General features: G+C 38.6%; 1 protein-coding gene across 10 annotated transcripts; it reads right to left on the bottom strand.

The window, feature by feature from the left end:
- Positions 1 to 450: 450 nt before the first annotated feature.
- Positions 451 to 14834, bottom strand: LOC135581714 (oxysterol-binding protein-related protein 2A-like). 10 transcript variants are annotated; one of them, XM_065173624.1, is made up of 11 exons: positions 14317 to 14833; positions 10750 to 11103; positions 9559 to 9649; positions 7902 to 8350; positions 3918 to 4073; positions 2313 to 2480; positions 1955 to 2095; positions 1824 to 1875; positions 1645 to 1751; positions 1432 to 1545; positions 451 to 999 (listed from the first exon to the last, which is right to left on the bottom strand). In XM_065173624.1, exons 1-11 carry the CDS (start codon positions 14695 to 14697, stop codon positions 853 to 855), a joined length of 2160 nt encoding a protein of 719 aa, XP_065029696.1. In that variant the 5' UTR covers positions 14698 to 14833; the 3' UTR covers positions 451 to 852. The 10 variants fall into 10 exon arrangements, with proteins under 10 accessions (XP_065029696.1, XP_065029695.1, XP_065029701.1 ...); XM_065173623.1 differs by having other exon boundaries at positions 451 to 720; positions 804 to 999; positions 1645 to 1875; positions 14317 to 14832; XM_065173629.1 differs by lacking the exon at positions 14317 to 14833 and adding an exon at positions 13422 to 13580 and having other exon boundaries at positions 1645 to 1875; positions 10750 to 10932; positions 11016 to 11103.
- Positions 14835 to 21417: the final 6583 nt, after the last annotated feature.

The following is a 21417-nucleotide window of genomic DNA, read 5'->3' as shown; positions in this document are numbered from 1 at the left end:
ACGCTAACACATATATTAAAGAAACTGAAAATAAACTAATCATGACGTCGATGCAGTCCTTCACCACCACCCACATAATCCAATGCAACAGAGGCGTCATATGCTTCCAACAACATAGACGTCCTGCGAAGAGTGGAGTGGAGTGGATTTACATTTACAGGGACAAAGATTTATCCTCTCAGATGATAAAACACAGATTTCACAAGCAAGAAAGGAATGAAAATGGTTTTTCCAGCGTTAACACCAACATATATAATTGTCTGTAAGAATTGAAATTACCACTAGCATTCAACAATTTAAATAAGAACAAAAATGATCGACCAATACAAGGTTTGTTTAGAAAGGATTAACGATATGTAATCTTACCGTCGCAAAGACAGCTTTTGCGACACAAATGCTACACAAGGTAAATGCATTGAATCTCAGGTCACTGGTGTAAGAGATCAAATATAGACACAGTGGAGCAACAGATGAATACACATGCTTTTTTTTACAGCCATAGTTGATTCCGGCGATTTCAGCACGATGTGGCCCTCAGATCATTAAGTTATGCTAATTAATCACAAAAGGGGCAATAAGTTACAATATAAAATAACCATGTTACAAAGAATGTCCTCTTGCCCTAAACTGAATAACAATATCAAACAACAAAGGAATAAACAGTTGGATATAAGCATCTTCAATCAGCAACTCCATCGACCCACAAAGCCCACAAGCCATCTGCAGATTGATAGATGTAAGCGCAAATGTCTACCACAGAAGAGTAGCATCTGCAGGAAACTCAATTAGGCATCACATCATACCCATCCGATTGCAAAGTTCTTCCTAGCAGGGAACCATAGTTACACCATTTCAGAACTCGCCAAATATGTCCATACAGTCATCCCACTTCATCTGCTCCCTTGCTTCCCAGTATCCACCTATATATCGGAATGTTCCATCCTCACTATCCCTCCTAAACCATCTTGGTTTCCACCCATTTTCCTGCAATTTCCTCGACTGCACCAAAAGAAAATTTCAATCATGGACTACCGGTCAACAACCAACAACACCTAACTTCTGGACCAAGGTAAGAGACCCAAAATTCAATGACAACAGAAGCTCATATCAAGGTAAGAGCACCCTACACGCAATAATGCATTTTATACTAAGCCACTTCAAATTCTCAGGAGACTGTTTCTGCTGCATCTTAGGTAAGTTCCAGGGTAATCAGTACTAGTATTCTAATCAGTAAAGAATTAGTGGAAGGTCAAAATCAAGCAGTAAATATCTTTATAAAGAATGTGGTAATAGAAATTTCCTAGCATAGCTGGATAGTATATCATAAGAAGTAACAAGCATATTTCCCCTTAGAATAATTAGGAGATCAAGAAACAGAAAACCTTGTTCATGACTTTCGAGCTTAAAAGAATTATGACATGAGAGGATCACCATTCGTTGCCTTCTCTCCAATCGCAGCTTTTCTGAATTTGCCTTTTCGTACTCCCCATTCTCAAGGTATCGCTGATCCGGTCGGAGTCTTGAATCAGTTGGTGGAAGTTTCCCCTTAATCGATGACCAATATTCAGAATTTAGAACAAAGGTAAAAGAAGAGACAAGTAAATCGGAAAAGGTGAAAGTCAACAACTCGCATGCCATGTCTACCTTCAGATCTGATGTTATCTCATTTAGCGTAATCGCAAACGATGTCAAGTTGTATCGAGTGGGGTCAGGAGGAGGCTTATTCCTTGCCCATAACAGAGTTGAATTTTCTGTCAAAAAAGAGCTCTTGGACTTCAGGACTTCGTCACCAAACGAGCAGCACATGCTGTCATCCCATTTACCTACTAAAGTGGCAACTTTTGTTCCCTTAGCATCCTCAACAAGACCTTGTACCTTTGTGGAAGAATGTGGCCCTTGTCGTTAGAAGAACCTGATAAGCCTGGATCAAATGCAGCAAATTCTCATTCCTTACCTGGCGAGGGTTGCGGTCAAGGAGTGACTGCTCTTTGAACTTTAATTTACAAGAATACTGCTGGTTTCCCCGTATGTTCATTGTACCATGGTGATTGCAGTATACCTTACCAAGAATTAGGTTATAGATAGTTGTTGTGACCTACATGGGAAATCAAATGACTCATTGGACAGGGTAGAAGAGTATTCTTGTCTTTTCAAAGATGATAGCCTGGACTGGCATGACAAGAAAAACATATATCTCTTTTATAATCTAAGTGGAATCTAGACTAGTGAATATCTTTTACAAGGAAAAAAAGATAGTTGTTTTGTTACAGAAGATTGAGGTTCTCATGAACAGTTGTGCATGGTAATAATACCTTGCTCCACTGAAAAATTTCACCATCATCAAATTCCAAGGTTAGTACACCAACAGGGTCTACTTGTATAGATTGTCCCCAAAATTTACTTTTCAGATTGCTGTCTCCCCAGAATTTCCAACCTCTACCTTCACAGTGGCAAGCGATAAGCATAGGGTGGTGGCTAACCTAGAAAGTGAGGTAGTGAGTAACATCATTCCAGACTTTTTATCAATTGTGAAAGAACATTACAGAAAGATGTAGATATAGTTAGAAGAGCATATATGTATTAGCCTTTTAAAGGTGACAAAACATATCAAATAAGGCATGGTATGAACGAATTATGTATCTTATAAACTAAACTAAATCAATAAAGAAATAAGCACAAATAGTAAGAACGAATTAAAACAAAGATGATTGGCATGCTAGATTCTAAAAAGATTTATCTGGTAACTATTGCTTGATTGCCAAAGTCTGTTGGAATTGCTTAAGAGCAAAAATTATTTTTTTCCCATGAGATCAAACTAATTTCAATTATGAATAGAATACAGATGGTTGGGATCTGGATTAACTTAACTCATCAGCCATTGCTTAGCTACAGGATCCATTTAGTATTGGTAGAGACAGTTGGATTTTTCTTTTTTTGTCAACCAAATACAGGCATAGCCTATCATCTTATTCCGTCGAGATAACGAAAGGATTCAAATAAAAGAGAAGGAAGGAAACTATAAGGAAGAAGAGAAGATAAGTCTGAGAGAAAAGAAGAAAATATACAAATCGAAGAATGGTTTCACCCACAAGCCAAAAAACAATAAGTTTTCCAGCTTTTTAATAAACATGTTAATTTGCCACTCGAATACATTGTTAATGCATTTTAAAAACAGAATCTGCATCCAATCGAGTCTCTGGACAATTCGGCATTTCCTAGCTTTCCAATGTTCCCAACACGTAGGTAATCAGATGGGATATTCAAAAGAATTCTATTAGTCATCATGGTTTGGCATTGCAGGTGTGTAAAATATAACAAAGTCATAAATCTTTTCTTGTGGCCATTTATCAGATAATTATTTTAACTTTTCATGTTGATCAAGCTCTTGACAGAAACTGCTTCAGAGTAGAAATTTTACTCTTATGTTTTGGAATTCTTAAAGTGTATCTTTTTGTGTACATTCTGTAAACTTTAGAGACAGTTAACTTTGTTTATGAGGTTATTCTAAAAACTCTGGTAAGCTATTGATAACTTTTTAAATTCTTTCACCCACCTTACCTGTCTTTTGTTTCTTGTTTACCTTCCATAAACACAATGAGGATGGAACTTTTCCACATTTCTTTTGGATTAAAAAAAAAGAGAAAAACAATTAAGTAGTTTCATAAAACTAGAAAAGACTTTTATGTATTCCAATTATAGTTCTATATATAACATTTTTTGATCAAGTTCATGCTAGAAAAAGACAACAAATTACTTATACATAAAAAAAAAATTATGTATATAAGAGAAATATAGAACTCTTGTAATTCTGGACAAGTGAAGTTATTCAGTAAAGGGATATAGTTAATGAAGAATTTGATGCAAATTGGAACAGTGACGTGAAGGCCAAATCTTCATATCATAGTCCAAAAACCTACCTTTTCAGCAAAGAAGCGGATTCCTTTGTCAGGGTAGTCAGCTTCATATGTCTCACCTAACAGAGGATTGAAAGGTTTGCAAGGGCGACCATCACAAGAAGAATATCCAGAGACTGCAAAGGCAGCTACATTCAGAATTCTCATGAGACTGTTCCCCTAAATACAAGAATTCAACATAAGAAACACATGTTAAGATAATCCAGAGCATTGCAGTTATAAGCCATGCACACATTACCCTCCCTATAAGATGAAACAAATTAGGTCTAAAAAAGTGCATTATTCAAAGCCACAGATCACAAATCCACCACAGCTGGCAACTTCAGTTTTGCGGTTACAGAAACATTACCAGTTTTGACTTTCAGTACAAGATATTACAAATAACACATTTCCTATACTCAGCATATGCTCATGAACATAATTAATTAGAACCAAAAAAAGCAGATATCACTTTCTTTAGAGATATCATACATCGCACATATGTAATTTATGCATCCTAAATTCATGTGTTGCCTTCTCATAGTACATATGTGCAGGTAAATTTTCTTTCTTCAATGGCTTATTGGTCTATAATTAAGATTAAGCCTAGTACCAATTTTCTTTTGAAACTCCTGACCCTAAGAATTTGTGCTGACTGTTTGATCATTGATATGTTGCTGTCTGTACATTGTGTTATAATAGGTTTTTGCCTATCATGGGTATTTAACTCACAAACACAAGCAATTTGGTAAATCAGCTGTTGCATTCCAGGAGATATTATTAGATGTAAAACATCTTGATGTTTTCTATCCCAAGTTTACACCAATACTTCTTTAGCACTAACCGCCCCACTGCCTCGATAACATTCAGCTCCATTGATGCATTTTCGTCAAGTGATACAACACTAGGCTGACAAAAGCATTCTCATGTCTAACAGCATCTGAATTATATTGGACTTACATTGTCAGCCTGGAATAGTAGCCTCATTTTTTGCAGGAGCAAGGCAGGCAGGTTCCTCATGTATGGGAGGTCGTTTATTGCATTCTTGAAGTTTATGCACACATCATTCTTTGTCAAGCTCCAACTTATTGGTTCCATATCTAACCCTCTTTTAATACTTGTATTTCCTCAGAAGCTCATCATTGTCAGACAAACAAAAACTTGAAACTCCAGAAGATATTTTGAATGGAAATTCTTTTGAAGGAATAAACAAACAGGTTATAAAAGTATGGTTTCATTGGCCTAGTGGCTTGTAACTGATGTTCATGGATGAGTCCTTGATAAACTACACTAGAATGATCCTTCAGGTGCTTCTCTTCAATCTTTTATGGTAGTAAAAAAGTGAGAAGCATGACGAAAAACTTAAAGATAATCTTTATCAGCAATGGAAAACTATAGAAATTATGGAAGATAATGAGTACCTGAAAATATAGAAAGCGTACCAGATACCTATCAGCAACAATGAAGGTGGTGCCCAGTAATTAAAACAAATAAACAGTGATATTAATAGTATTTTTAAAAGTGCTAGGCGTCAAAATGTGCCAAGGTCTCAAAACACCTGAGGCGAGCGAAGCGAGGCACTCTAGAATATTAAAATAAAAAATAATATAATTTTAAAATATATAATATAAAATATAATAATAATATAATATAATATATGGTAACAATAGTTTTAATTATCAGTTCTAAGGGTTAACAATCCACTGCTAACAGTAGTTAATCCACTGTTAACAGTTGATATAATTGTGTGCAGTAGAGAAGGGGGGGGGGGGGGGGGGGAGAAGAGGAATCACCAATGGTGGAACGTGGGTGAGGAGAGGGCACCGGTGACAAAGGAACCTTCGAACGAGGACAGCGACGGCAGAGGAAACTGCGAACGACAACAACAGTGGCAAAGAAAGCTGTGGACTTGTCCCTTGACAGTGGAGGGAACTGCACACGAAAGATTAAGCAGTAGAGGGAGCTGCACACGAAAAAAGCAACGGCAAAGGAGGAAGATTCGGACCTTTACGTAGGCGACGAAGGACTTAGTCGATAGTGGAGGATTTAGTCGGTGTCGGAAGCGGAAGATTGGACCTTTTCGTCAGCTGTAGAGGATGCAACGATGGATCCTAGAGTTTACCGAGCGAGTCGAGGGAGGGGGGTGGGTTTTAATGTTTACTATTGGACTTAGTTGGTTTGATTGGACCAACTAAGTCACTGTTAAACCAAACCAGAATTCACAATTTGGTTTGACTCGTTGGATTCAATCGGGCGCTCGCTCAAGACGCCCGACGCTTGGGCTCAAGCGAGCGCCCAAGCGATGCTTCATTGAAGCGCGTCGTCCGAACCCTGTGCGAGGCACTTGGGCCTCGCCTCGCCTGAGGGTCTAGGCAACCACCCGAGTGTCTTTTAAAACCACTGGATATTAATATCCTACATCTAACAAGAATCCTGGAACCACTACACGACAAAGGTTTCACTAGCAATCTAGAAAAGATAATGACCAACTTGTCTGCAATAGCTAGCAAGTTTGTAACTCTATAGGTGGATATGTTATTGTTATTAACAAAAAAGGATGAAAATAGAATACTGCAAGGAAATAATGGATTGATCACTTCATGAGCAATTTTTTAAGGCAAACTTCACCAGCAAATTGAGTAAATGTAAATCCCTGTCAAAGACTACCACCAATCTGTTTCAATCGGGAAAATAAAGTTTGCACCCCATACAAATACAAAAATAAAGTGTTTCAATTCTAAACTAAGATCTGTAAAGGGTAAGTACTCTGTATCACAAACTATGCTACCTCAAGGGTTCAAGGTCAGCACCTTAAAGCTATTGTCTCTAACATAGCCGAGTATTGTATAAGGTTGCAGGTAGTTAAAGGTAGTTTCCTCTCCAGGAACCTTAACTTCGTCACCCAGAACCTTACTAATTTTAGGTGATCCTGTCAGTTCCCTTCTTTTTGGACTTCGATGAGTCTATGTCATCTCTGTTTTGTAATATTCCACTGTAAGTAATGAATGCTTTTTCTTAAAAAATAATAATTATGCTACCTCAAAGTTATATATCAATGTCCTACATGAAAAATCATTAAAAACGAGAAAACAATCAATAAGTCCCAACCACTTGGGGTCAACCAGATACATCTTTTCCCACATTACATTTCGTTAAAGAAAAGAGCCATCAAGTATCTTTTAATTGCTTCTAATAAAGAAATCTTAGGTTTTCCTCTACCTTTCTTCACACTTATTTCAATTAATAATAACAGTGCATAGGTCTCCTTAGACACATTCAAACTGATCTTAAAAGATTTTCTTCATTAAATTACCCTCAATTGATCAAAATGCAAAAATTTATTCTTATCTTTTCTTATAAATCTTTTATGTATTTTCATCCCAGTAACACTTATTTTTTATATTTTCTAATTGCCCAAGATTTGGCTAGTAAAATTTCTCTCGTAATCTAGGAGACACAATGATCATATGATGCTCTTCATGGTTTTCTTCACCTTAACCATCTTCTTATATCTATAAATAATATCTTCATTGATCTCTCTAAATCATTGAATAACAAAATCCAAATACCAATCACTTTTACTTCTAAAGAATTATTTTCCATCTACTTTAATTAGAATCTCAATTCTTTGCTAAAGTTGCACTTCATATTGTGGGCATAATGAGTAACCATCTTTTATTTCAAATTGCAAAGCAAATGCTAGTAAAAGATTCAAAAGCAAACAATTGAAAAAATGAACTAATAAGAGTTGCAACAATTATCAATAGCTGAGCCAATTTTTATCTGCAAATATAGTCACTGATAAAATTTAGCATATAATTTTGTGCTTCTACATATTTGCTTGAAAAAGTCATAAATTGAGAATAATTTTTCCATATATATCTTTGATAGGAGATAAACAAACAGTTAAACATAGTTAAATAAAAAAAAAGGGCATGTTGCTTTTTGTTCTAATATTATAGGATGATATGTGAAAATCCAGCACAGAAACAGAAATAAGTACGCTACCTTTTTCCCATACTCGTATGCTTGATCCAATAGATCTGAGTACTCCAAGTCTTCAAAGCACTTTTGCAGCGAAGACAATGGTTCATTAAAGAAAACAGGAAGGCACACTCGTGTGAGGTCCTTTCCGACATTATCTTTAATCATTGACCAAAGGCTAACACCTTTCTCCTTTTCAATAGGCTCTGGCAACTTCTTCCGCCTTGGGATATGGAGCAACATGTTCGGATAATCAGGCTGTAACTCAACGTCCATTATCTTTGCATCACAATGGTTAGTATTAAATCCAGAAATTATATTAGACACATTTGAGGATGTTACTTCAGCGGCACAGGTAACTATAGGATCACCAAAGCACTCATTTGTATCAAAAAAGGAAACTTCTTCTTCGTCTGATAATTCATCGAGCTCTTGCTTTTCAACATCATCAGATGATTCAGTTGTACTGTACTCTGGTCAACAAATACAACTATGAGAAAAAAAAGAAAACAAAATATTTTTTTTTTTAGCTGCAACATGAATTCAAGTATGATATCCAGATTTAAAGCAATCTGGATAATCTGTAAGTGAATACCAAGGAAGCTTCTAATCAAAGTGAATTGATAAAAAGAGAAGGGGTAAAAATTATCACTTGATAGTAAACTAAAGCATTCAATGAAGTAGCTGCAAATCAAGGTTTTACAGTATACCACTTCCTCTGGAAATTTCTATAGATCATTGCTGATAATATCTATTTATTCTGTTATCAATTAAGATCAACTTGCAGCACAAGGTTGTAGATTGTCTCTAATATAAAACTTAAAAAATTTCTGTATCAAAAGTATGATTGATACCAGGAATTACTGAACCACTAAAACACCGAACTAGAATAGAGTAGCCCTGATTTTACTGGAAGTACATATGTAAATTGTATTTATCTATTTTATGATAAATATGAGTATCTAGTTCATCAATTTAGTGCACCAACTGTGCTAATTCCAAGATAAATAAATTTTACTTGTCAAAGATTTGAGAAAGCTACTAGAAAAGCATAGGATATAATTAAGATTTTGGTCAAATTACAAAATTAAACATCATGAAAGACGAGGAGATATTGTTTGTCATTCTTCTTCATGCAGCTGAATGATGCAATTGATGAGGTATGTTCTACACAATATTCATTGGTGAAACAACAACAGAAAGGATTCATTGGTGAAATATCCAATACAGAAAGGAAAAAAATATAGGAGTACAAAACATGAGAAAACAGCTAAAACAGAAAGAAATGGCAAATGTCCAAATGGTTGATGGTCGTTTTACATAAGATTCATTGGTGAGAGCCATCAATGCCAACGACAAAGTAGTTTTATTAAATTCATTTGTGATACTACAATAATAACAACGAAAGAAGAAGATCTAATGGGCTTTGCAATAAGCCCATAAAGGTGGCAGATCAAAGGTAAAAAGATGGGAAAAAGAGAGGCAGGTTTCAGATAAATTACTTGCTCTGACATCATTCATGCAAACAACTTAAGCCAGAAGGACAACTTCCAAAATTAAACAAGATTTGACACGACCAAAAGGAAGCAACAATAGATATACACATATACTGATCGAAAAAAATATATTATACTGTTGTTTTTCTTGAATTGACATGAACTAGAACTAGCCTAGGAAGTACCATTAAATTTTTCACGCCCAGAGCTGGAATAGTCATACTTGGGTAGCTGCAATTGGCCTTCGCGAGTCGCAGCATCTTCTACATCAACTTCCTGCATATGCAGATTGGCATCCTTAGAAATGATATATTCAAGCAAAAAAGAACTTCTTAAACAAATGAAGAAATCATCTTTGAGGTAGATCAATCACGTCAGTTAATGATGTCACTATCATTTAAGTTTTCTTCCCCGATGTAAAGTTGCTATGTACCAATTTCTTGGGCAAGAAGGCTCGATAAAGCCATGAAGATAAGAACATAAGTTCTGGGTTCCCTCACCATGACATCTACCATATATGATCAATGCCTGTTATCTAGCTAAGGCAACTTTTTAAAGGAAGATCATAGTGTCTAAAGTAGTCGGCATACTTATCATTAGTGATTTCAGCCAATTTGAACAAAGAATTATCATCCAACATTCTGCTAAACTCTGATAAACAAGTTAAACAAAGAAATCATTTAGTTTTAGGGAACCATATTAAATATTCACCTCCAAGTAACAAAATAGTCAAAGGGACAAACAGAACATGACTCACATGATTTGACTAAAATTATCCCAAAGAAAAAATCATCGTTTCTTGAATTTTAACTCTTTAAGAGAAAATAATTATATATTCTGTAACATATTCAACTACTGGAAAGAGAAAATAACTTAAAAGCAGGACAATTAGTTCCACCATACTGTGCATTATAATAACTGAATTAGATTTTTAAGACCTAGAAAGATAGCAGGTTCAAATTACAAACCCAAAGCAATGTAAAATGACATGCACTTTGAGTTAATGGATATAGAGCAATACTAACATGATTTATGAAACATTCAGGCATCAAAATTTGTAAGTAATGTCATCACAACACTAGCTGAAAAAGACAATCCAGGCAGTAATCATTTCATAATTGTATAAATTTAAATGTAACAGGCAAGTTTAATAAACATCAAATAACAGTTTGATCTCGATACAGTTCAAAGAACATTTTCCATCCTAAGGTGTCTAAAGATCTTAATGTGTCCTTGTAAACAAGCACAACATAGTAAAGGAGCATATAACATAAACTATTAAACACTATGGTGAACTAGCAATACAAAGAATACCATGTCAATCTAAGAAACTGAAAATAATAACCCACCCATTACTTGTTTTATGCAAAAAGTACCTCCAGCTGCTGATGAAATGTACCAATAGAGGTTAAGTGCTCTTCATATCGAAGCTTCAATTGTCTGTGGTATTCAGCAAACTCTATACGCATAATCTGCTCACAGTCCTTAATAACTGTCTCATCCAATCCCTCAGCTTGCATGCGATCTCTAAGCTTTTCAGTTGAAATTAATACATCATTCTGCATAAAAGAAACTCCTCTATTTATGGAAATTTCTTTTGTTGCCAAAATCAAAGCCTGAATCCAGGCTACACGATCTATACTCGAATAAGTCCTCAAATGAAGTGTCTTTGTTGGAGAAACTATGTAGAATCTTCTGTCATCCGTCTTACTTTCACGAAATGATGAGATCTGAAAGAAGCATAAAAGAAGCTAATTAGATTCTGAACAGGACAATTTGCTTGCGTTCAAAAGCAGCATATTGCTTCAAGACATCCCTTATGAGTACTAAGTTTCATTTAGCTACAAAATTCATGCATGCTGCTGGTATACATGAAGCACGTGATACCTCATTTCAAAAAGAAATATGTGCAGCACATTCCATGGAATGGTTAAAATTTTCTGCTTATTATTATAAGCTTAGTTTGATATTTCCACGAGGGAAATCTAATAATCAAAGAGAATGAGAGGAAATACAGAAACACAAAGTGAAGGAGAAATGGAGGAATTAAAGATTACAAAGAAAGAGAGCACGCAAAATCCAAAAGCAAAACCGTTAAGCTTTATGAAATACTCCATACTCCAAAACTGCAAGTGGACGACACAATATATAGCCTACACAAAAGCATAAAAATATGCGATTATATATATGCATGCGTATGCATGCATATATTGTGTGCCAATATTCCTATCCATGACTTAGAAACCTATCTGGTTACTCAAGCTATTCTCTTCAATATAGTACAATCACACACAAGATTCTCAAACTACATTCACCTACCCCAGAACATCCCAATATAGTCATCTTGCAGTCAGCAGGCACATCAAATAAACTGTAGGCACCCTCCTCTTCTTTTCTCTTTGGTCTTGTTTATTATGATCATTGAGTGGCCTAACCTATATGATCCAAAGAATATGCAATTTATCCCAAATCAAATAATCATAAGTTTGGTTACCACTTTTTAACAAAATCAAAGTAACAAACAAACAATTTGTAAACCAACAGGCTGTTTAACAAATGGAATCAAGAAACCATTGGTTTATCTAGTTGCGATTTAGTTATTGCATTTCTCCATGGATAACTCGAACTATCCCAAGCTATTAGCATTACTTGAAATCTCTGGCATCACTGGCTATCTCCAAAAACAGTTAGAGGGAAGGATTTAAGGAGTGTTCTTGCTCTTTTACTATTAATAGGCATCCACACCTGACTCCTCCAAAAGACAGTATAGAGGTCACAGTATACAACATTTTAAAATTTGTGTAAAAGTAAGTTCAACTTTAAGCAACAAATCAGTCTAAGTTCTGGCCCAACCCTAAGTAACCTATGCATGCACACCACTTTCGGCTTTTCTTGTTATAGAACGTAAGGATTTTAGCAATTAAGGATGTCCTCTCGATGCACCATCTCATGTCACGGACTGCCACCGATACGTTCTAAATAGCATAGAGCTGCAAATGGGTTCAGGAGATTAAATGTCTAACAGCAAAAAAAGAACAACATTTATGGGAATGTTGTTTGACAGTGTTATTTTAGCATATAACAGGACAAACTTAACCTATCAAATGTTCATGACATTTACTCTCAAGAACCAATTTGCAGCTCAAATACTTGGAAGTACGAGACTTCATCACATTAGGATGTCCTCTCGGTGCACGATCTCCTGCCATAGACTACCACTAAACACCTCCCGAAAGCAGTGAGCTGAAAAAAGGCTCACCAGAGTAAAAACGTCATCAACACTTGAAAGCCGTAACATTTTCCAGAACAGCTAAAATCACTGGTCAAGCTCACAACCACAAACGCCAGCAAACACACCTGCGACCGCATCTTGAGAACCATTAGTCTCCAGCAGGTAGAGTATTCATAACTGACTTCCATCAAGAAAAGGGCCACAGCCGTTTGGAAGCGTTCGTATACACTACCGACCACTGGATGCGTGCCACTTCATTTAAAATTTCCTCTCTTTTTTTTTCTGGCGCTCCGGTTTTTGCGAATCATGAGTCGCAGGAGCCCTTGCATTCACAGGTTCGTCTTCCGTCCACCGTGCACTGTGTTGGCGTTCGCATTCACTTTCTATCCTTCAAAAAGTAGATATACCGATGGGGGACCATGGACAACAATGAAGCAGAAACGCAATCAATTCTTACCCAGAGATCGCAAGCTACAAACTCTAGGTACGATCAAGTCTCGAGATTAATCTTTTATAATAACATCAACAAAAAAAAAAGCGGAAATTTTTGAATAAAGAATTGGAACCAAAGAGGAATCAACCGATCAAATAATGGCGGAAGAAACAATGCATTAAAGCAACGACGATCAGAGTAAAACCCCAACGACAGAGAGAAGAGTTTCAGTTACATACCTCAACACCAAGAAAGAGGCAAATATGGGAGTCATTGGAAGGGAAAGCAAAAAAAAGGAAAAGAAAAAAAGAGAGAGAGATAGAGGGGGGAAGAAGAACAAAAGAGGAGACAAAAACCAGAACCAGGGCCGTACAACTGCCTACTTTGCTTTGTTGCAGCGAGCAAAGATCCAATAGCTGAGGCCAAAATCCAGCTGTCGGCCCCCCTCCCTCTGTGCATTGTGGCAAGAACAGCAGCCGCGGTAGGGGGGTCACACCTCGCCCTTGTTACCAATTATTTACATATAGATGCCCCCCACGGCGCCCCAAAAATCCCCCCTTCCCCGGCACCCTATCAAAAGAAAGGCGAGACAGGAACCAGCCATCGCCATCACGCAAGCAAACAAACCGCGCTCCCCCTGTTCACGTCGTCCTCCCCCCCCCCCCCCCCCCCCCCCCCTCCCTATCCAGAACCCACATCCCCTCGGCCCAACCCAGCGAAGGTAACAACAATAGCCAGGGAGGAGACGCGGGTACCGGCCGTCCCCACATCGAATAGTGTGGCAAGTACTACGCTGGTCGCCAGCCAAATGACGCGACCCGCGCGATTACTAGTTTAGGCCAGCGGAGGGACTCGATGCGGGGCTCGTATCGTACATGGTTCGCCCTCGACATTGTCTACGACGCTTCATCTCCACCGTCCATGTAATGTTTTCGTACGTCTTAATTTAGAAGCAACTGTTTCGTCCGCTTCAGACCTCAACAGGAAGACCAAATCGAGCGAGAAAATTGAACGGTCATATAGAATTGGCAAAATTGGAAATCTCATTCGGAGAAACAGAAAAAGGACGAGAACGGAAGACGGCCTCAACATCACGAACAAGAGATTGGGAAAAATAAAAGCAACCGAAGTGAATTTTTTTTCCTTGTAATAATTTGTCGAAATCTCAAATGCTTGACATCAGATCACCATCGGATGCGACGATTTGTTTCTCTTATTTCTGGGTTTCTAGTTCTTGTTCCTGAGAATGAGGATGAGCATGGTTTGTCGTTCGCATACCTTTAGATGAACGACGCGCACCGGCTTCTGGGGCTGACGGCAACCGCAGCCGCTGCCGGGGCGGCTGGAGGAGGCGGCGGTGACCGGGGCGAACATCGCGGTGGCACTTCCGATGAGGCGGACGCCATCGCCCTCGGGCACCGGCGGGGGGTCCCGGCGACGGATCCTGGAGTAGGAGAGCACGCCGTTGCCGAGGGAGAACCAGCGGTGTCGCCACCCCTTCCCTATATTGGTCCACTTGCAGAGGACACCGGCGACGGCGACGGTGGAGGAGGGGCCGGGATCCGGAGGCGGATCGTCCGGCGCCCGGGAGCGGGCGCCGAGGCCGGGGCAGTCGAGGGCGATGCAGCAGAACGGGTGCGGCATCTCCCGCGGCCGCATCGCGATCGTGAGATCGCTCCAAGAATTGGGTGGCTCTCCCTGGATGCGGAGATTTATGTGGCCTCGTGTCCCACGTTCATATGCTGGCGTCCGGGGGTGGAGGTGGAGGTGGAGGTGGAGGACGGAGGACGACGCGGTGGTTCTTTTCTTTTTTTGGGATATTTATACGCCAATTTTTCTTGATTTGCCACGTAACATAAGAGAGAGAGAGAGAGAGAGAGAGAGAGAGAGGATATTTAAGTTCAACATTGAGAAGGCTCATTAATTAGAATTATGGGGGAGTTGAGGAGATGTGGTGAACGAGCACTGCCTATTTAATGTATGTAAAATATGACGCATGTCCCTCTAAAATTGAGACTACATATGAAATGTCCTTTTCCTCCACAGTCACCCATCCAATCCATTATTATATTTTTATTTAATCTGAAAATAAATTAATTGACTAAATATTTTATAATATATTTAAAATTAGTTAAATATCCTTCTTTCTCCAACTGTCTTGGACTAATATAATGTGATCCTTTCATATTATCATGTGTTTCTATATTTTCTCTTGTCATTTGTCTCTAATATGGTTCACTTGTATTATTTTTATTTTTAATATTTCTTTTTTTTAATTGGTTTCTATAACTAGTTTATCATGTCTTTGAGATTTCTAATTTAATATATATTTAATTATTTATTATAATACAATACATAAATAATTAATTTTATTTTTTTTCTCCACCTTTCATTCCTCTTCTCTCTTTAGATGAAATATCACACCAATAACATTAAATATAATATTAATATTGATAAACACACTATCTTATTCATTTGACAAGATTGAGAAAGAAGTTTGCTGAACTACTGCCTGCAAGTTCATCTTGAGATATATTTAATTGTGATTTCTTGATACTTAAAATATATTTTTTAAAAAAAATTAGTTTTTTAGTATCTAATTTATAATTTTTTATTTCATGACTAAGTAGGTTTTGATTATTATTGTATTTGATAATATGATGCAATTCAAGTTAATTTACATACATTTATAAAAGAGAATATTTTGACAATCAACTCCCATCCCACTAACTAATAACTCTTCGGATGTTGACATGAAAGAAAATGATTGAATAACTATTTTCTACGAGAGTTATGGTGTAAGCCCAATGGATAACAGTTTACACGAGCACATTTAGGTTTATCCTTTGTTTCTTGCCTTTTAGACAAAACATCAAGAGGAAAACATTGAAGCAAATCAAGTACAAGTCGAACTTTTGTATTTTTTTTCAATGCCAATTGGGAAGTCGAACTTTTTTTTCAAAAACCTCTCACTCCCATATAACCTCCCGAATTAATTCGGAAGACGTCAAATTAGGAAACTCCTCCCAACGTTGACTTTTGTATAAAAATCGATCGAGAAATCAGATTCTATCTTAATACCGTCTTAAATATATCAAAATTATACAAAGATCACATTACAAGCCTATGCATTCGGGTCGAAATTAAGTAGTATTGACTCAATCATCAACAACATATCCCTTAGAATATTTTTAAACTTTTTCTATTTTTCTTTATCATGTCCTACGTAGATTTCTTTTTCTTATCTTCTTTCTTTCCCTTTTCACTCTCTTTTCTTCTTTATTTCTTTTTCTTCTTTTACTTTTTCACTTCTTTCTCTCTGCTGCTTCTTTCTTTTGTCTTCTTCACCTTTCATTTCTACCTTCCCTCCTCCCCCCCCCCCCCCCCCTCGTCGTACCGCCGACGAGTTAATAATGTCACATCGAGTAAGGTATATTTGAGAGTTTAAACCGGGTTTATTTTTACCGAACCGGATGGTTCACACGATCCGACTAAAAATTTACCGAGTCATCCGATTTTACTTTTCAATGTACAATAATTCATTTTGGTACTATCATCCAAAGCATGTAAGGTAGGTGATTATGATCCTTACTTTTGTTGGCAAGAATAGACACTGGAACGTAGCATGTCGATCATGCTCTCTCAGCAGGCCATCCATGATGAAGGTGTTCTTCGTTCAAGTAGATCTACCGTCGTTGGAAATGTAATGATCAAAGTGGAGCGTAGAATAGTAACCATGTTTTGGGTTTTGGAAGCAAATCATCAACAATCATGGCCATAAAGTATTTTCCAAGCTTTTTGATGAACACGATCTTTACAGTGATCATAACGTGATTTACAATTTCAAATTGGATTGGATTTGAAATCGGCAGTCTCGACATCGAGGAACGAACGAACTTTATGGAATATAATACGATATAAAAGTACATGTGGACATTATAAGTGGATCACTCCGCATTAGACACTGAAAGCGCCGAGGACGTGCCCGCATTATCCCGACATCAAGAAACTAAAGATTTTTAAGTACGCCTTAAATGATGCGTCGATCCCCACCTTCTCATTCCCAATCTAATTAGATTCGGCCGGACACCACGACAGCGACCGTGTCGGGTGGAGTTTAGGTACCAACCATCCGCCTACATCTTCTAAATCCGAATCCGATACGCTCATGGGTCCAATCTAACCCCCTGTCCGGGTTTCGGGTTACCGGGTTCCCGGCACCGTCACTGACCAGTCGACGTACTGCTCCGACTGTTGGTGACGGTGCGTCGTCAACACCGACACCGTCGAGGGGTTCGAGTGCCCTTTTGGAGCTGGGATAGGACCCCTCCCCATGCGCACAACAAAACGTAAGAATGTCCCTCTTTAGCGGAGCAGGTGGGCGGCTCAGTCATCACCACCCCATGTGCCATCGCCATTTCCGGCCTCAAACGGGAGCTCCACCAGGCTCGCTCCCGTGCGCGGCGTCGTCCCCACGGCCGAGGAAAAGTGCCATTGGAGGAGTGATGGGGATGGTAGGGCTCTTTGAGGCCACGGCAAGGGATGTCACTTGTTCCCAGGTCTTCTCCACATGAGCTAGTTCTTGGGAGGAGGAAGCCAGTGGTTCAGCTGCTGCTAGGGTCTTAAATATTGGCATTAGTACATGAGGGAGGGAGCCAAGCTGCTATTCTCATCATGGTACTGAAAGGTTTTGGAGGCCACTGTTGCCCCATGCTCCTTCAACTGTTGGAGGCTCAGCGGCTCCTGTGGATCATGCACTCCCCTTTCTGAAAAGTTCCCTCTCTGCCTTGTTCATTCAGAAACCCCCTCCCTCTGCTTGCGATATCTTTTTTTTGACTTGGGAAGCTCTCCAATCTTGCATGTCCCCTCCAGTTCATAGGGCTTACTTCAAGGGTCATCCATCCATCTTTATCGATCGAGATGTGACAGGATGGTGGAGCTGATGAGTAAATGGGTGGAAGACAGCCATCTTACTCGTCGGTTCTTCTCAGATCTGCTGTTTCCGAGTGATAAAGATGGTAAGCTAGGAGCTTACTCGGATATCTTCATGGCGTACAGGAAGACGGGCCGGAATCTTGTGGTCTGGAAATGCGTTTCCTTGTCTCTTAAGTGGGGATGGAATCCAAAGCCGATGGAGGACGATATCACCATCATTTCCATAAGCCTACGGCAATAACACCACCATCGTTTTCTCCATGTTCATTTCCTTCACCTTTGTGGCTGTCAGAAATAGCATTGTGAGACCAAGACGAATGCCTCTCGGACAACTCAACGTGACACTGAATCGAATGGGGTGTGCAAAGATCACACGCAATCCATTTCTTTCCACCTGATGGTATCTCTGCTCATGGAAAACTCCAGTCGCATGATCCACGATCCACATGGACACATTACCAGTCAATATAAGGCTTCCCAATCATGAATGACTCGAGTACCTGCATGCATGTTCTGGTTAATCGCAGCTCCCTCGCTGCTGTTGCAAACTATCATAGCTTCATCAACAAAGCATGGTATGGCAAAACGAGTCAAGGGGGCAGGAAGGACAAGCGAAGGTTTGTGCAGCTGTGTCATTTACTGCTCATCCACAGCATTGCATGTACCTTTTCGCTCTCTGCAAGCGCTTCACCAACTCGCAACGCCTTTGCCATTCCAGTAAGCCAAAGCACTCAAAACGAGACATATATGATTGGAGACCTGATTAGGGCAGAGAGGATTTAGTTGCTTCGAGGTTGGCTCTATCCTTCTTAGTCTCTATATTTTATAGATCTCGATTCTTTAAGATTATCAATCTTACTCCTACACAGAATGGAACTAAATGATATATATAGCTGCCACTCCATACCCTAAAAGATCCTCGGCATTGAGATCGACAGTGATCACGGCGCACTCGAAGAACAACGATGCTGCAAACTAAAGGCTGACGACGCCTGTGCAAGTTCATCATCACAATGACAAGCACATAGAAGCGGTCGAGTGTGAGAACGAGATGAACAGGGGTTTACAGTTCAGATTCGGAGGTGGGACTGCTTTAATCAGCTTCTCCGTGAAAGCTGAGCACTGAAGTGTGTAAATCAAGTAGCCGACAGAGAAGATGTGTTTCATGTGAGATTCCTACATCTTCCTGTCTTCTGAAAGCTTCGTGTATGCTGCAACCATGTACAGGTGCATTCCATTGTCAGATGAGTGTCTATTTTTGACGCAAAAAATATTAATTCGGCAGCAAATTATTCGATCTCATGTTGCTAAGCGATCATAAAGAGTTGTGCTCTTGTAACCAGTTTTTTGCAAATCAATTGATATAATCTTAACATAAAGACAAACATAAGAACAATTGATGATTCTAATTTTTTGAAACCTATATTCCAAACTTAATAGAAACTGATGATATGCTTTCAGCTCAAGTTTAAATGCAAAGTAAAGGGGGCATTGTTGATCCAACAATTGATGTAGATAACCTCAAGAATTAGATTGGAGAAGATTACACGACATCTTAATGACATACAACTAAAAGTGAGGAGGATGTACACTGCGTCTCATTCTATCCCATCATATACAGCAAAAGATACGAGAGAGTTGAGCCATCTTCATACACGACTCTGCTTACAAGCAGCAGGAAAACCTTACTGGTTTTTCTTGCCTGCAACAAGCAACACCACTTGCGAGTTGTGACTTCATCCAATCATCAGAACTGTTACCAATCAGCAATGAGAATCTACAGACGCAAAGAAATTGGTTTCGTTCACCACATCGAATACTTGGATAGGCATGTGATGCGATCATGCAGTTTGGCAAGCAAAACACTGAAGAACCAGACCCTGGTGAAACAGAGCTTTAGATGTTTCCATTACCTGATCCTTCCCATTGAAGCACAGAGGACGAAGAAAGAAACCAATAATGGAAGATGATCCACGTGGGCTTGGGTATATTATGCTGGGTGCACAATTTTGCTCCAAACCATGTTTTGCTGTACCGCCCAAGGAAGATGTGACGTGATGTTCTGCAAGGGAATTCCTCCATGGAGATATCACTCTTTCTAGATAGCAAAACAGCCACTGTTTTGGGCTGAGAGAACATGATCTTTCAGCACATCCATTGTTTCCCCTAAAGAAGTTTTGAGTTACAGGTCCACACAATGGCCCAGGAAATTGTAATTCTGGTTCCTCAATGTCGGCATTGGATTCCATGAGGCATGCAGCCACATCAACTTTGCAGGTCAAGAATCTCAAAAAGGGTTGGTGCCAGCATCAACAACAAGCTTCAAGTCACTTTACAGCACATACTACAATGAGAGACTGTAAACGATAATGTGCATAACTAGCTTCTTATGCCAGTGACCTTTGTACTCAAATTTACCATCCTGCATTGGAACACTGGTAAGCAAATTAACAGTCAATTCCACTAAAACAGCAACCAAAGAAAATATCAGGTATTAGCCGACAATAAACCTCGTCAATGAGACGTCTAAAATTAGATTTTTGCAGCACGGATGAGCTTGGCATGTAAGCTTACTCCATGTCTGACAGAACGAACAACAACCATGCATGATAGAAGTAACACATTGTCTCCCTTAAGGTCATAACACAAGTACCAATTTTTTAGGTTCCATGCTTATTAGTACTAGCTGCAAATTAGATAAATGGTGTTGGATGATGACGATGACCACACCATTTGACACTTCCTCAGATAAACAAATTAACCAGAACAAATCTAGTTAAGTGTTGCTAAATTTAGTCAACCATGTTGCCAACACTGATCAGTAACATGGGCATATCAAGAAGTGTTGAACATTTATAGATTGAAGACCATCTTACAGACGATAACTCTTACCTGGAGTGAAATAGTCTTGATGTTGGTTCTCCTTACAAAAGTTCAAAAGCATGACATAAGCAGAAAATTGTAACAGTAAACCATTACCTTAAATTACGGTAGTAATTCTGTTTCCTTTAGAACAATTACATTTTCATTTGTCAAAGTTGAATGACTTATAACTTTCTAGTTCATCAAGTGTTTCCTCATCTCTCTTTAATGATACTAGTAAGAGTGTCCACCAGGGACATCATCACACAGAATTTTTTAGACGGTTCAGAAATTTCCCAATCTTCAAGAAAGTACACAGAACCTTACATTCATGCTTATCTTGTGAAGTCTTTCACTAAAAAAGATCAACAACTTCTATTGTACAAATGACAATGCACATTGACAGGTAGGTGCTTGTGTATCTGAATGAGTTGGTAAGAGCGAGCAATTTAGTGTGTGAGCATGAAAGATAGAATGATTGACGATTTAAAGTTATTTCTAAGCTCAAGTTACATGTGGTTGGTCAATCACAACTATGAAAGGACCTTCTACAGGAAAAGTTGCCAATGCAATTCAAGCAGC

Source organism: Musa acuminata, chromosome BXJ3-11 (assembly GCF_036884655.1).
Source record: "Musa acuminata AAA Group cultivar baxijiao chromosome BXJ3-11, Cavendish_Baxijiao_AAA, whole genome shotgun sequence".
Lineage (NCBI taxonomy): Eukaryota > Viridiplantae > Streptophyta > Magnoliopsida > Zingiberales > Musaceae > Musa > Musa acuminata.
Note: the sequence above shows the minus strand (reverse complement) of the source record. Positions and strands in the feature narration are given on the sequence as shown.

What these genes read in the sequence shown, in the direction of transcription:
- LOC135581714 (XM_065173622.1), bottom strand. Translation starts at nt 14,697, where the DNA reads ATGCGGCCGCGGGAGATGCCGCACCCGTTCTGCTGCATCGCCCTCGAC. An exon ending in CATTTCATCAGCAGCTGGAG is followed by an intron (nt 9,650 to 10,749) that starts GTACTTTTTGCA and finishes CTGCATATGCAG; the next exon opens with GAAGTTGATGTAGAAGATGC. An exon ending in TTGACCGCAACCCTCGCCAG is followed by an intron (nt 1,876 to 1,954) that starts GTAAGGAATGAG and finishes TCTTCCACAAAG; the next exon opens with GTACAAGGTCTTGTTGAGGA.